Below are 15376 nucleotides of genomic sequence, written 5' to 3'. Positions count from 1 at the left end.
GCCCACTGGGAGGACTAGGGGACTTGTTGTTAGACCTGATTTAAGGCATTATTCCTCTGGCCCAGGAAGACCATTCATTCTCTCTGAGCTTGTTTCCTTCTCTGAAAATAAGGATAATAGTTATATCTAGTTCACAGATATCTTGTGAGGCTTCATTGAAATAGTGTTTTAGAAGCATTGATAAGTAGTGCTAGTGTGACTAGAGAAAAATGGTTGAGACTTGGTCTTATTTTAAAAGGCTCCTGTGGCAGATGAAGTAATCTCTGGTTTGACATGTGCACTTTACTAATGAGACCTGAGCATAATTATGATTTGAGATATCAGCAATAGAAAGAGAACAAAAATCCAATCCTTATGGATAAATCTTTATTCTTTTCTAAAAGATTAGATTTCAGTATAGTCTTTTTTTAAAATTTTATTAATTTTATTTTTTTAAAATTTATATCCAAATTAGTTAGCATATAGTGCAACAATCATTTCAGGAGTAGATTCCTTAATGCCCCTTACCCATTTAGCCCATCCCCCCTCCCACAACCCCTCCAGTAACTCTCTGTTTGTTCTCTATATTTAAGAGTCTCTTCTGTTTTGTCCCCCTCCCTGTTTTTATATTTTTGCTTCCCTTCTCTTATGTTCATCTCTGTTTTGTATCTTAAATTCCTCATATGAATGAAGTCATATCTGTCTTTCTCTGACTGACTAATTTCACTTAGCATAATACCCTCTAGTTCCAGCCATGTAGTTGCAAATGGCAAGATTTCATTCTTTTTGATTGCCTAGTAATACTCCATTGTATGTGTATACCACGTCTTCTTTATCCATTCATCTGTCGATGGACATTTGGGCTCTTTCCGTACTTTGGCTATTGTCAGTAGTGCTGCCATAAACATTGGGGTGCATGTGTCCCTTCGAAACAGCATACCTGTATCCCTTGGATAAGTACCTAGTAGTACAATTACTGGGTTGTAGGGTAGTTCTATTTTTAATTTTTTGAGGAACCTCCATACTGTCTTCCAGAGTGGCTGCACCAGCTTGCATTCCCAGATTTCAGTATAGTCTTATTCCTTATCCTTGAATGAATTATCTGAGCTCTTTTTCTTTCCATCTTTGGACTTAAAGGAGGGGCTGTCTGATTGAGGCAAGTTGGGTGTTTGAGTTACGTGTGTCTAAATATTTTTACCTAACCTATATATCCATGAATCAAAGCTAAGTATAAGTTATTTTTGAAGGATACATTGTTTTGTATCAATTATACCTTTCGTGGCTTTTATTTTTTAAAATAATCAAGAAATATTAAGTCTTTTTATATTGACAGTTCTACTTTCAGGAGAGAGAAATGCATTACAGAAATAAGCCAGGTTCAGGGTGCCTGGTTGGCTTAGTTGGTTGAGCGTCCAACTTTGACTCAGGTCATGATCTCATGGTTCCATTAGTGCGTTCGAGCCCTGCATGGGGTTCTCTGCTGTCAGCGCAGAGCCTGTTTTGGATCCTCTGTCCCTCTCTCTCTCTGCACCTCCCCGGTTTGTGCTCTCTCTCTCAAAAATAAACAGTTAAAAAAAAAAAAAAAAAGAAGCCAGGTTCATATTTTACCAAGAAGATTTTTTAATTTTTATAAAAAAAATTTTAATGTTTTTTTAATTCATTTTTGAGAGACAGAGCAGGGGAGGGGCAGAGAGAGAGAGGGAGACACAGAATCCGAGGCAGGCTCCAGGCTGTCAGCTGTCAGCACAGAGCCCAATGTGGGGCTCGAACCCACGAACCATGAGATTGTGACCTGAGCTGAAGTCGGACACTTAACTGACTGAGCCACCCAGGTGCCCCTTACCAAGAAGATTTAGAGCAAGGGTTCTTGAGCTGTTCCTGTGGACCTTCTAAAGACTCTGATAAAGTTCCTAGTATTGTTAATGTTATTTCATTTGTAGATGCCTATGTACGTTTTTTTGGAGGACAGAATATATAGTTTTGTTAGATTCTCAAAAATGTTAGTGGTTCAGTTATGCCTGGCTGACTTGGTAGAGCATGCAACTCTCTCTCTTTTTAATGTTGATTCCTTTTTGAGAGAGAGAGAGAGAGAGACAGAGACAGAGACAGAGAGGGAGAGAGCATGAGCGGTAGAGGAGCAGAGAGAGAGGAGGGCACAGGGTCCAAAGTGGGCTCCACACTGAAAGCAGTGAGCCGGATGCGGGGCTCAAATTCATGAACTCTGAGATCTTGACCTGGGCTGAAGCTGAACGCTCAACCAACTGAGCCATCCAGGTGCCCTGAGAATGCGACTTTTGATCTCAGGGTCGTGAGTTCAAGCCCCACGTTGGGCGTGGAGCCTACTTAAAAATTAAAAAAAAAAAAAAAAATGTTAAGGATTCAGAATAGTGGGAGCCCACAGATAATGAGCACCTTTGATTGGATTAAGCAGTGGCATTTTCGCTTTGCCCTCCCCTTAGTCATTTCCTCCATCTTGAAAAGCCTTCCTTGGCTGTCATGATGATATCCTATTCTTATTCTCCTTCCTTGTTAATTCTTTTCCACTTCTGTGGTGGCTTACTGTTGCTGGTCTACCTCTGCTTCCTGTTTTTAAGTGATCTGTCTTGAGTTCCCTGCTTATCTCTGCTCTTGCTTTTTCCCTCTCAGCAGCTTGGGCTAATCCACTGCTCTATTCTCTCTTTAGGATAACTGCTGCCAGACCTGCATCTCCAGATCTGAATTCTCTTCCAGTTTCCAAGGACACAGATCCACTTACCTGCTGTCTGATTCTTTTAATGCAATGAATATAACTAAATTTTTTTAATAGTTATTTGGAAATCTTTATTCGTATTTTTTCCCATAATTAATTAGATTTTATTCAAAATTCTTTGGATTAAAAACTGCTGTGAAAAATTACAAATTTTCAAGTTATACATCAAAGCTCCAGGTTTCTCCTGTTTAAATCTTAGCCAAAAATGCTATAATAGAAAGTACTGTGAAGTTTTCTTTTTTTTCCTGATTTTATTTTTTATTTTTTAAAATTTACATCCAAATTAGTTAGCATATAGTGCAACAATGATTTCAGGAGTAGATTCCTTAGTGCCCCTTACCCATTTAGCCCATCCCCCCTCCCACAACCCCTCCAGTAGCCCTCTGTTTGTTCTCCATATTTATGAGTCTCTTATGTTTTGTCCCCCTCCCTGTTTTTATATTATTTTTGTTTCCCTTCCTTTATGTTCATCTGTTTTGTCTCTTAAAGTCCTCATATGAGTGAAGTCATATGATATTTGTTTCTCTGACTAATTTCACTTAGCAAAATACCGTCCAGTTCCATCCACGTGGTTGCAAATGGCAAGATATCATTCTTTTTGTTTGCTGAGTAATACTCCACTGTATGTATGTATGTATATGTGTATATATATATATATATATATATATATATATACCACATCTTCTTTATCCATTCATCCATCAATGGACATTTGGGCTCTTTCCATACTTTGGCTATTGTTGATAGTGCTGCTATAAACATGGGGGTGCATTTGTCCCTTCGAAACAGCACACCTGTATCCCTTGGATAGATGCCTAGTAGTGCAGTTGCTGGGTCATAGGGTAGTTTTGTTTTTAGTTTTTTGAGGAACCTCCAAACTGTTTTCCAGAGTGGCTGCACCAGCTTGCATTCCCCATATAACTAGATTTTTTGATGGTGATTTTATAAAAGGAACAAATATTATTTGAGGGAAATAATGTAATTTAATTATCATCATCAAGAACACACTCCAGGAGCGCCTAGGTAGCTCAGTCGGTTGAGCATCTGACATGATTCTGGCTCAGGTCATGATCCCAGGGTCATGGAATTGAGCCCCGCATCAGGCTGAGTGTGGAGCCTGCTTAAGATTCTCTCTTTTTCTCCTTCTGCCCCTCCTACCCACCTTATGTGCACCTGCGCTTTCTCTCTAAAATTAAAAAGAAAAAAAAAAAAAAAAGAACACTCTCTCCAAAGAGATTTATTTAGCAGAGGGTTTCTCAACTGCTTCTGTGGACATTTTGGGTCAGATAATTCTTTGTTGTATGAGCTACCCTGTACATTGTACCATGGTTAGCAACATCCCTTAGTCTCTACCCATTAGATGCCAGTAGCACCCTTCCCCCAGTTTTGACAACCCAAAATGCCTCCAAACATTGCCAAGTGTCCTCTGGGGACCCCCAGATGAGAATTGCTGATGTAGCACTTCCTTATTAATGAGCATTACTTTCAGTAGTTAGAATCTTACCCGTTCTTCAAAGCCTAACCTGAACCACTTTGAAACCTTCTTTGGCTAGCCCAGCCAGATGTGCGTTTTCCTTTGGATTCTTGTGGACACTACTAAAATGTTGACATTTAGTATGATTTATCGTCATTATTTACTTCACTTGTATCATCTAATATCTGTAGCTAGTTTCTTTTCTGAAAGACAGGGCCAGACTTAAGAATATATTTGTGGTCTCCTGTCTCCTGTTCTTTTTCTCCCAGTAATGACATCTACTAGGCATTTAGTAAACATTTGCTGGTGAGAGGCGTAGTAGTGGTAAGAACATGAGCTCTGCATTCAGTTAGGCTTTGGTTCATTTCCCAGCTTTGCTGCTCAATAGCTATTTATCTTGGGGCAAGTTAACTTGTGTAGGCTTCAGATTCTTCACCTGTAAAATGGCAAGAGTGTTATCTCATGCACAAATTGTTATGAAGATAAATGAGATAAGGTATAAAAGAAACTCAGAGCAGTAAAGTGGTAGCTGTTATTGTCATTACATTTTTAAATTAAATTTAATTTAGTTTAATTTAATTTATTTATTTTTAATCTTTATTTTTTGAGAGGTGGGGGAGGGGCAGAGAGAGAGGAAGACACAGAATCTGAAGCAGGCTCCAGGCTCTGAGCTGTCAGCACAGAGTCTGATGTGAGGCTCAAACTCACAACCCTGAGATCATGACCTGAGCCGAAGTTGTATGCTTAACCAGTTGAGCCACCCAGGTGTCCCAAGTTGTTACAATGAACTGAGATTAGGGCAAGTGGACAAAGTGATGTTTATTTGATAGAGAGTCAGAAATTCTCAAGCTATTGAACCTTCAGTTTGTAGAAATATTAAGTGTAGATTCTCTAGCTTTTAGGTGGGATGTTTGCAAAAAGAAATGTTTATAAATGTGCTTAATGTTCTTATTTTTCTTTCAGCCTAGGGTTCCCCTGAAGGATCCAGAGTTCTCCTGTTGTCCACCCAGAATTTTCTCTTTAGTGGGCCAGGCATCATTACCGCTCGTGGAGAAGCTTGGACTTGCAGCCTGCTTGCTGCATTTTGAATTGTGAGAGTCACCTAATCCTGTGACCTGACTGACACCTCTAACCCCACTCACTGGATAATGTCTATAGACTCTGCCTACTGAATGAGTGCTGGCATCTCTCTCTTTCTCTCTCTTTGAAAATATCATGGGGAAACCACTGAACTAGCCAACCAGCTCACACAGCGCAGTAAATGGGCAGGACCAGGTGGGCTTCAGTGCTCATTCCATGTATTTGTTCAGGCAGATATTATTTTTAAAAATATGAAAGTTGTGCTCAACTGTCAGTGATTTTTTTAAAAAGTACTGTCAATCCTAGTGGGTTGATACTATTTTTAACTGATATTTGGGGCTTTTCTCTGTTTTGTTAGTGTTGGGGGTATTTTGGTTGTTTCTTGTTTGTTTGTTGTTGTCTTTTTTAAAGCCATTTTTCGGATAGGTACTCTAAATTGCCTCTAAGACAGGTGTCTTTCCCTTCTTTTTCACCTTAAGCTTTGGGAAAGCTCTTTGTCTCATGCGGCTGTACTCCTCAATATCATTTGTGTCCAAAGAACTTAACAGCTTTCCCTGAAATTTACAAATTATTTCTTGGGCCTGAGATTGCAGGGTATTTGGCCTGTGGCATTGAAAAGGGAGAATTCAGAATGATAGAATATTTTAACAAATGTCATTTGTTAAACTTTGTCCCTTCCTCTCTCCTTGCATCTCTCCCTCCTTCCCTCTCTTCCCCTTTCCTCAGTGACGCCAAAGTAATTGTGTGGTTGCTGAACTCGTCTCCTTCATTCAGTCTCCTCTCACCTAAAACATCTCTGGTGCCAGTACTTCTGTGCCAAATCACTGTGACTCAAGGCAAGTCACTGACGGCTTAATAGAGGTTTGCCGATACATCTGAATGTAGTGGAAGCTCTGGAGTGTGACTAGGATGGGGCCAGCTGGCTTTATGACCGTGGTGACTCCTTGTGGACGGGATTATATTGCATCCTTCTAAGGGATGGTGTGTGCGGGCTGGACTGTCTCCTGAGAGCAAGCTGGAGCCACAGGGAGGAAGCCAGCATCACTCTGCAGGGCTGGGAGGATTTAAAGGAGCATGTTCTCCTTTGGAAGCAGTTAAGGCTTATCACCAGTGCTTGAGGAGGGTTGCTGCGCTGCCCCCTCCTCGTCAGGATGGGCAAGGGAGTGGTCTGGAGGTGGGGCTGGGGCTTTGACCTGGTTGGGGATGTTCACGTGCGTTGGAGGTGAGCGGTGGCATGGCTTTGATCCGGTGTGCGGACTCACTGCCCGGAGAGCGGTGTGTGGCTGGCGAGGACGTTCGGAGCGGGCCTGCTCTATTAAGCTGCGCGGCCGCTCTTGCCCTGTGCTGGAGCTGAGTCAGGCTCTGTGCAGAAGCAGTTGCCTGGCAAAGTATGATTTGCTGACTATCTTCAAACTATTGAAAAGGCTGCGTTTCTCCTGAAACGGAAGATGACTCTGCGGGGAGCATGCTTCGGTTTTGTGTCCAGGTGTCAGTCCTCTTCCGTGCCTCCTGCTTCATTTGCTGCTGTAACAGCAGTAGTGAAGGGAAATGTAAAATTTGGCTTTCCAATTCAATGGATTGTGAATGGTAGATGGTGAGGAGTATAAACCTGCATAGAATCCCTTTTCTCTAAAACAGTTTTATGTCATTCTTAAAAATATTTTTAGCAATTTCACTTATGTAGATTTCTATTTGGCTTTTTTCTTATTGAGAAAATAAGCACCAGCTACCAGTGAATGCAAACAGACGCTGCTTTCGGTATGACCAGACTGAAGTAATGCTCTCCCTTAACTCTGTAGTTCGTTTCTTTATTCGTCTAAATGTTTCATCCCAGAGTGGCGTGGTCGGTTAAACATGCCTGGCATCAGGTGGAGAGAGCAGGGCAGTGACCTGATAGCTCCCTCTCATCAGGTTTGTTCTGGCGTTCTATTTGAGGAAGGTGGCTGAGATTTAGGAGACTTTCTTTGGTTGGATGGAATTGATACCCCAGGGTAGTGTTCTGGCACCAGGATGGTGAGAAAGATGCTTGCCACACGCACATGCTTTTATATAGCTCGCTTCCTTGGGCAATTTATGTGTGTATTCGGGTATGTGTGTTTCATTTAAGTTATTTATTAAATATACTTTCCCTTGCTTAAAGGGTGTGATAGGTAATTTTTTAACAGAAGCTGTGATCCAGTTGGAATCCAAATTTGAGAAATAAACAGCATAACCTTCTGCCTTATAATATGTAAGCGTTCTAATCCTGTGGAATCTTACGGAGAACTCAAAGCCCTTTGTCATTTGCCACAGAAGGGTACTGTCTCCCTTCTGACTTGGTGGGCGGGTATTCTTGAGCCAGTATTTAACAGTTTTTTAATCTATAAGATGTTTTTTTTAATCTGTTATGTTTATTTTTCATGTTGGAACAGTCTCTTTGGAAATGCCTCTTATGATTTTTAAGATTTCATTTCTTTCTGGGGTCAGTTGCGATGGATTCTGATACGTCAGTGCAGGGCAGTGTATTTGTGCCAGTGGGCATGAGCATGGAAACACAGAGCACCGCCTTGATTCACATCACTGGGTGAATCAGTGAAAATCATAGTCACTGGGGTTTCTAACCTTTTATAATGACAGACTTTTGCACTGGGACCAGTGAGTCTGGTTTGAAAAACTCCACTGCCGCAGCGAAAGAAGATTAGAAGATACTGATGATACCTGAGTGCCAAAACATGTCAAAGGAGATGGTTGTTTACAAATCGTAACTGAAGCGGCAGTTGGTCCTCCACACACTCTTCACCCTGAATATCTTTCTAGGGTCTGTCAGGAATGACAAGGGAGCACCCTTGGGAAATGGAGCAGTGCAGGGCTGTTGACGGCGATGACCACTGCAGAGGCAGCCCTTTGTTGGCCTGTGAGGAAGCCAGCAGATCCCAGAGTATCGGGGCAGAGCCTTTCCTCCCGGATAGCAGTGTTTTTGTGCAGCTTCCCTCGCAGGAGCCTCTGTTAGGATATGGTTTAAAATACTGCCTCCTAGGAGAAGCTGTGGTCATCGCAACTGTGCCTTGCAGTGACCAGCTGTGTGGCCCATGCTTACCTGGGGCAGCCATCTTTGGGAATGGACTTCTCTAGACTCTTGCTGCTTCCTTACTTCACACACGGCCTCACGCAAATGCTGGAAGGTCTTTTCTAAGTAGATTTCCCTTTTCCTGGGGAGAACCTCATCCCTGTCCCCTCCACCCTGAAGCTTTTGTACTGAAGACAAGACCTTGATCTAAACCTGGATACCGGCATTTGGCAAGATTGCTCTAGAATCTGGGGAAGATTTGGGTTCCTAAGATGCACAAGCTTTTCAAACCAGTGGTAATTAACCCAATCTAAAACTCCCCAGGGAAAAGCTAGCTTCCCTAGCAGCCAATGCCAACGTGTAGTGGAGAGTCAGTGCAGGGGCTAGTGAGGAGGTGGGGTGGTGATAGTCTGAGCGCTTGCGTTGCCATGGAAGCTGGAGTGTTCGAGGCCACAGCCTGGGGGCTAGAGAGCCATTGAGCAGAGCACTCACCCACACTTGCTGGGAGCCTGGCAGAGCCTATTGGGAAAAAAACGCTCCTGCTCCCGGGGCCCTTCATGGCAGGGGTTGCCCTCCCATTCTCCCTGAGCTCCCTCAACACGGAAACAAGGTTTCTTAACTGTTTCACCATTTTTTGTATATCATTCTTATTTGACTATATATCGGATAGATCTATGTAACTGTAAAGAAACAACAATATGCACTGTCTTTTTTATTCATGTAATATTCTGAAATTAAATCTTTTGTTTCATATCCATAGGCTTTGACTGGTCTCTTAATTCCAATTTTCACTGATAGATTGTCTTAAGGAGAGATTGCTTCTTAAAAAATTTTTTCTCCTTAGTTTTATTGAGATATTGACAAAGAGGTTGGCCTCTTATTCTGAGGAATATGAAACCTGTCTAAGAAAATCACCTCTGGCTTGTTTTCTAGCTGAGTAGATGAAGTTCACAGGGAGTGGGGCTTTTGGCTGATAAGAAATGGGATTGGAACCTCTGGGAAGTCTGAGCTTTCTGGCGTCCTGTGGTTGAGTCTAGAATGTTTTGCACAGATTCAGTCTCTCACATGATTTTATTTCCTCGTGTAAAGATAAGGAATGATGGGGTGCCTGGCTGGCTCAGTTGGTGGAGCGTGTGACTCTTGATCTCAGGGTTGTGGGTTCGAGCACCACATCAGGCGAAGAGATTACTTAAAATCTTAAAAAAAAAAAAAAAGGGAATGACGGTTATAATGACAGTAAAAAATGATTGATATTTTCATCTAGGGTAATAAGTTGAGGTGTTTAGACAACCTGGTTGAAATGTTTCTGTCACTTATGATGTATATGACCTTGGGGATGTACCCTCATCTGTCAGGTGGGGATAATGGCATCTTGTCTCAATAATGCTATGCTTTCAGATGTAAGGGCTTGGCAGAAAAGTATTTTTTTATTTTTTTTTATTTGTTTTAATGTTTATTTACTTTTGAGAGAGAGGGAGAGACAGAGGCACGAGTAGGGGAGGGGCAGAGAGAGGGAGACACAGAATCTGAAGCAGGATCCAGGCAATGAGCTGTCAGCACAGAGCCCGATGCAGGGCTCGAACTCACGAACCGTGAGATCATGACCTGAGCCAAAGTCGGACGCTTAACCAACTGAGCCACCCAGGTGCCCAATTTTTTTTCTTTTTTGAAGTGTTTAATTTATTTTTTATTTTTAAAAATTTACGTCCAAATTAGTATATAGTGAAGCAATGATTTCAGTAGATTCCTTAATGCCCTTTACCCATATAACCCATCCCCCCTCCCACAACCCCTCCAGCAACCCTCAGTTTGTTCTCCATATTTATGAGTCTCTTTTGTTTTGTCCCCCTTCCTGTTTTTATATTATTTTTGTTTCCCTTCCCTCATGTTCATCTGCCCCAATTTTTTTTTAATGTTTATTTTGAGCGAGAAAAAAGTGCAAGTGGGGGAGGGGCAGAGAGAGGAAGAGAGAGAATTCCAAGCAGGCTCCATGCTGTTAGTGTGGCTCGAACCCACAAAACATGCGATCATGACCTGAGGTGAAACCAAGAGTCGGACACTTAATTGACTGAGCCACCCAGGTGCCCCTCGCAAGAAGTTTTAGTCTGGGGTCTGTGATTGTGCTTTGGAACATTGTTTGCCCTTGTAATTCTATGTAAAATTTTGTGTACGTTTGAATTTTTCTAAGGGAGAGAGTTTGTAGCTTCCACAAGAATCCCAGAGGAGTCCTTGACCACTAAAATACCAAGAACCACGAGACTTCCACTCTGCCTGGCAGATGGCAAGTATTCATTAGATGTTAATTCTCTCTCTGTCTCTGCCAAGAATACATTTTATAAGCAGCAGGTTATTGATGCTGACATAGTTATTTTTGATAACAAAGGAGTTACTTAAATCTGTACTGAAATAAAACCTCTGCAGTTGTCTTTACTCCATTACCTACCCATGTGCTCCTCGTTTGCCATGTAGGCTCCCTGGGTGCTGCACAGAACTGTCTGTCCCTCTCCCCAGCCCCCAGGGGCCAACTCATATATTATTTACTGTAAAGAAAGGAGCCACATCTTTTTCCAGAGAGTGAATCATGGAGAGACTCATAGATAGCACATGGGAAACTGAGTAATGCAAAAGGAAAGAAAAAGGTGTGGAGGAGACAAGAGTTATTTTGAAAAATAGGAGGAGGTTCAAAATGCCTAGTACAGTGCTGGGCACATTATCAATACTTGAATTGTAGAAAGGAATGAAGAAGCAAGATATGCATTAAATAGCAGAAAGGGAAGATGGGAAACAGAACTGGGAAAAGGTTTCCTTAGCCTCCCCTTCCTCCTGGGCTAGTTCTGTGGCCTCTGTCCCCTGTGGTGGGCTGCCCGCTTTTTGCTCCTACCTACATCTCTGAATTAAAAGCATACGGTGGGGGTGCCTGGGTGGTTCAGTTGTTTGAGCGTCCGACTTCGGCTCAGGCCATGATCTCACAGTTTGTGAGTTTAAGCCCTGCAACGGGCTCGTGGCTGTCAGCGCAGAGCCTGCTTGGGATCCTCTGTACCCCTCTCTCTATGCCCCTCCCTTGCCCTCACTGTCTCAAAAAATTAAAAAATGAAAAATAAGTAAAGGCATATGGCGGTGGGGATGGTAAGGAGCCTGAACCCCAGGCTAGAGGGTTGTGGTGTGGAGTTCATCATTGTTTAGATGTTTTTAAGTCCCAGGCACTTAATTTCTCCATGAAAAGCAAAAACAAAAATTGGGGTGGAGCAATGGCCAAGATTTGTTCCAACTTGATCATTAATATCTTTTTTTTTTTTTTTTTTTAACGTTTATTCATTTTAGAGAGACAGAGAGTGAGCAGGGGAGGGGGAGAGAGGGAGACACAGAATCCAAAGCAGGCTCCAGGCTCTGAACTGTCAGCACAGAGCCTGACGTGGGGCTCGAACCCACAAACTTTAAGATCATGACCTGAGCCAAAGTCAGATGCTCAACTGACTGAGCCACCCAGGCACCCCGATCATTCGTATCTTTTATCAGCAGCATCTGGTGCCCAGACCCCAAGTCTTCTACCTTGGAACCAGGATGGAGGTTAGCAGGAGGAGCCACTGGTGTCATTGCTAGCTTCCGCTTTCGTTCCCAGAAATAAGCCTTTTAAAATTTGTGGTGCCTTGGTACTAAGGGCTGCTTAATTCAGTTGAACCACAGAGAAAAGAAACAGACTGTCTAAAGGTTGTTAGTGCAGAAGCCGTTCGTCAACATCGGTGTAGGCAAGTAGAGGTTGCTTTTAAGAGCTGCTCCTGTCCATGGACTTCCCAATTTCCCGTATTGAAATAAGACTGGTAGGGGCTCTAAGGAGTTCAAGCCTCCCGTGAATGAAACACTAATGCCACCATTTATCAGGTACTTACAATGTACGAAGCCTCGTGCTAGCCAATGAATGCCTTATCTCACTAAAGTCACACATGTCTGTAAAGTATTGTTCTCTCCAATTTTATAATAGGAGACATAGGAAGGGTTTAATGTATCCAATGTCAGCCAAAAAGCAGTAGAGTCAGGATTAGCATGCAGGGCTGCCTGACTTCAAGAACTGTGGTCTCACACAGGAGTTACATACCCAGTGTCTAAAAGAGCCAGGAGGGAAATACAAGGTTGTGAAAACAACTGCTTCAAGAGATTGAAAAACGGCATAGGAGCCAAATACAACTCCTCCACAGCCTGGATTTGGCCCACGAGCTCCACTCGGCATCCTCTGTGTGACACCGCTGCGCATCTCCTGGCGGGGCCCTGGGTCTGCGTAGGACGTTCTCCTGAGCTTCTCAGTGCTGGCTCTGGGAGACAGGAGGCGTGCCTGTCAGGAATGGCATTCGGATGCAGGAGGGGGGTGCCCACCATAACCACCCCCTTCCCCTGGCTGCTGGGAACTGCTCATTTCTTTGCTCTCTCACAGGCACTGTTGGATATGGTAGCCCCTCATCTTAAAAGGATATCGAGAACCTGAAATATGGCAGTCTGAACTGCGATGTGCTCTCCGTGTGAAATACACCCCAGAATTCAAAGCCTTAGTAAGGAAAACAGCATGTGAAAATGTCTCCATTTTTATAAGAATTACATGTTGAAATGATATTTTGGATATACTGGGCTAATAAATTATACCACTAAAATGAATTTTACTTGGTTCTTTTTTTTACCTTTTTAATTAACATGGTCACTGGAAAATGTTAATTTACGTAAATGGCTCATGTTATACTGCTGTGTTCCAGAGCCTCTGGGGCTCTAATCAATCCTAAGCTGTCCTTTCTTTCCCAGAACATACTCCTCAACTCCAGTGGCATCTGTGGCCACATCTTCTCTTTTCCTTTAGTCATGAGACCACCCTGGAGAGGGGAGGGAAGGTCACAGGAAAGGTGGTAAAAGGTTTAGCCGCCGGCTTCTCTGGGATTGGCTCCTGCCTGCTATGGCTGGCCATGGGAATGCCTCTGCTCCTGGTGTGCACAGCCCTGGGGGCTGCTGGGATTTGCTACAAGGGGACTTCAAGTCAGGGTGTGCACCGAGCACGGCCTGCTTCTCCCAGAGGCGATGCTGCCCTTCAGTGCTTGTCCGTGTTGTGATCCATCAAGATCTTTTTTAAGTTAGTGAATTCATAATAAGGTGTGTGTGTGTGTGTCCTATAGTTTCTATATGGGTAAAAATGTAGCTGTAAAGTGTAGACACTGAAATTTGTGGGTGTTAAGGGTCTTCATCTTCCCAAATGCAGGGAACTAGTGATGAATTCTCTAAAAGCAAAGGAAGAGGAAGTTGTGCTGGTCAGAGCAGGAAAGAAAACGTTAAAAATGTAACCTCCTTCCTCATGACCGACTGTCTTGGGCATAAAACACCCATTAATTTTTCTGTTCAGCTTACAGGCCTGGGGCCAGGGCCTTCTGCTGGCCCAGATGAAAAGCCACTGGGATTTACTGGAAACCTAATCACCCAGTAATCCAGGCTTTATTAAGTACTTTAATGTAACTGGAATTGACCATTAATGAGAGGTCTTGTACTGCAGCCACTTCTTGAACGCTTGCTGTGGGAATTGTGTGCAATGAACCAGGAAGAGGAGGAGAATGGAGAGGAGAGGCATGGCCGTCTTTTTTGTCACTGCTTCCCTCTTCCATGGAAGCACAAAAGCCTACTCTTTCCAGAGCAATCTAGAAACCAGCTGGTATGGAGGAAAAGGGGATATATTTAGTCTCAGGCAAATCCTTTGCAGAGACAGAATCGGCGCCTGGCAGAGCTATTTGGGACTTAGGGACAATGGCGCCCTCTCAGGGCCATTGTGAGGAGGGGAAGGGGTTGGAAGCATACCACCAGATTCCCCATGCCCACTTGAGCCAGGGAGCTAGCTCCTTTGTCTCTGATTTACAGTAAGAATTTATATAAATAAGGAGCCTGAGGGGCGCCTGGGTGGCGCAGTCGGTTAAGCGTCCGACTTCAACCAGGTCACGATCTCACGGTCCGGGAGTTCGAGCCCCACGTCGGGCTCTGGGCTGATGGCTCAGAGCCTGGAGCCTGTTTCTGATTCTGTGTCTCCCTCTCTCTCTGCCCCTCGCCCGTTCATGCTCTGTCTCTCTCTGTCCCAAAAATAAAATAAACGTTGAAAAAAAAATAAAAAAAAATAAATAAATAAATAAGGAGCCTGAAAGTCATCAAACTAGCTCGCAAATGATGTTTTACAGATAGAAATGGAGATTTGGAAAAATAGTGACTTAGGCCTGAGGTGATACATCCAGTGAGTGGCAGTGAGTGCCAGTGTATAGAATTGAATTCATCTTTCCTTTTATTTTATTTTTAAAAATTATTTAATTTTTTAGAGAGTATGAGTCGGGAAGAGGGGCAGAGGGAGAGAGAGAGAGAATCTCAAGCAGACTCCATGCTCAGCAAAGAGCCCCATGGGGAGCTCGATCTCAGGACCCTGGGATCACGACCTGAGCTGAAATCAAGAGTTGGGCACTCAATCATCTGAGCCACCCAGGCACCTTCATCTTTCCTTTTAAAGCAACTCTAAGCATACAGTTGGATAAGATGCATACATCCCTGTAACCACCACCCCGATTAAGATGCACGATATTTCCATCATTCCAGAGAGTTCTCTCATGCCACTGTACAGTCAATCCCCATGTGCCTGCCCCAGGCTACCATCTCATTTCTATCACTGGAAATTCCTTTTTGTCACTAATTCCGTTGCCTAGTTTGCAGTTGGGGTCTTGACTAAGTAAGCCTCCTTTCCCTGCCTGGCTGACTTGAAACATCTGAGTGTTCCCATGTGGAGGAGAGAGGACCCTTGTTACTGTTTCTGAGACCAATGGCAGGAAAGAGTGAATCTGGCTTGTGGAAACCAGAGTTCTTGAAGGCAGGAGCTGTTCCTTATTTTGTGTTTCTGCAATACCAGAACAGTACCTGGAACATAGGAAGCTCTTAGTAAATGTACTTAGTAAATGTATCTGTCCAATAATGGAATGATTATCCATTGGAGAAGCTGTTCTGTTCCTTCCTGGATAAAAATGTGCTGGTAGTGGTGGTGCCTATCACTAAC

General features: G+C 43.2%; 1 protein-coding gene across 2 annotated transcripts in view; it reads left to right on the top strand.

Annotated features, from left to right (window-relative positions):
- Positions 1-9087, top strand: part of ARHGAP19 (Rho GTPase activating protein 19) — a 70864-nt gene extending 61777 nt beyond the window's left edge. For both annotated transcript variants that reach the window (XM_040486031.1, XM_040486032.1), the window contains exon 12: positions 5166-9087. In XM_040486031.1, the coding sequence (XP_040341965.1) occupies positions 5166-5170 (5 nt within the window). In that variant the 3' untranslated portion in view covers positions 5171-9087. The remainder of the gene's footprint in view (positions 1-5165) is intronic.
- Positions 9088-15376: the final 6289 nt, after the last annotated feature.

Source organism: Herpailurus yagouaroundi, unplaced genomic scaffold (assembly GCF_014898765.1).
Source record: "Herpailurus yagouaroundi ecotype Mexico unplaced genomic scaffold, PumYag 163, whole genome shotgun sequence".
NCBI lineage: Eukaryota > Metazoa > Chordata > Mammalia > Carnivora > Felidae > Herpailurus > Herpailurus yagouaroundi.
Note: the sequence above shows the minus strand (reverse complement) of the source record. Positions and strands in the feature narration are given on the sequence as shown.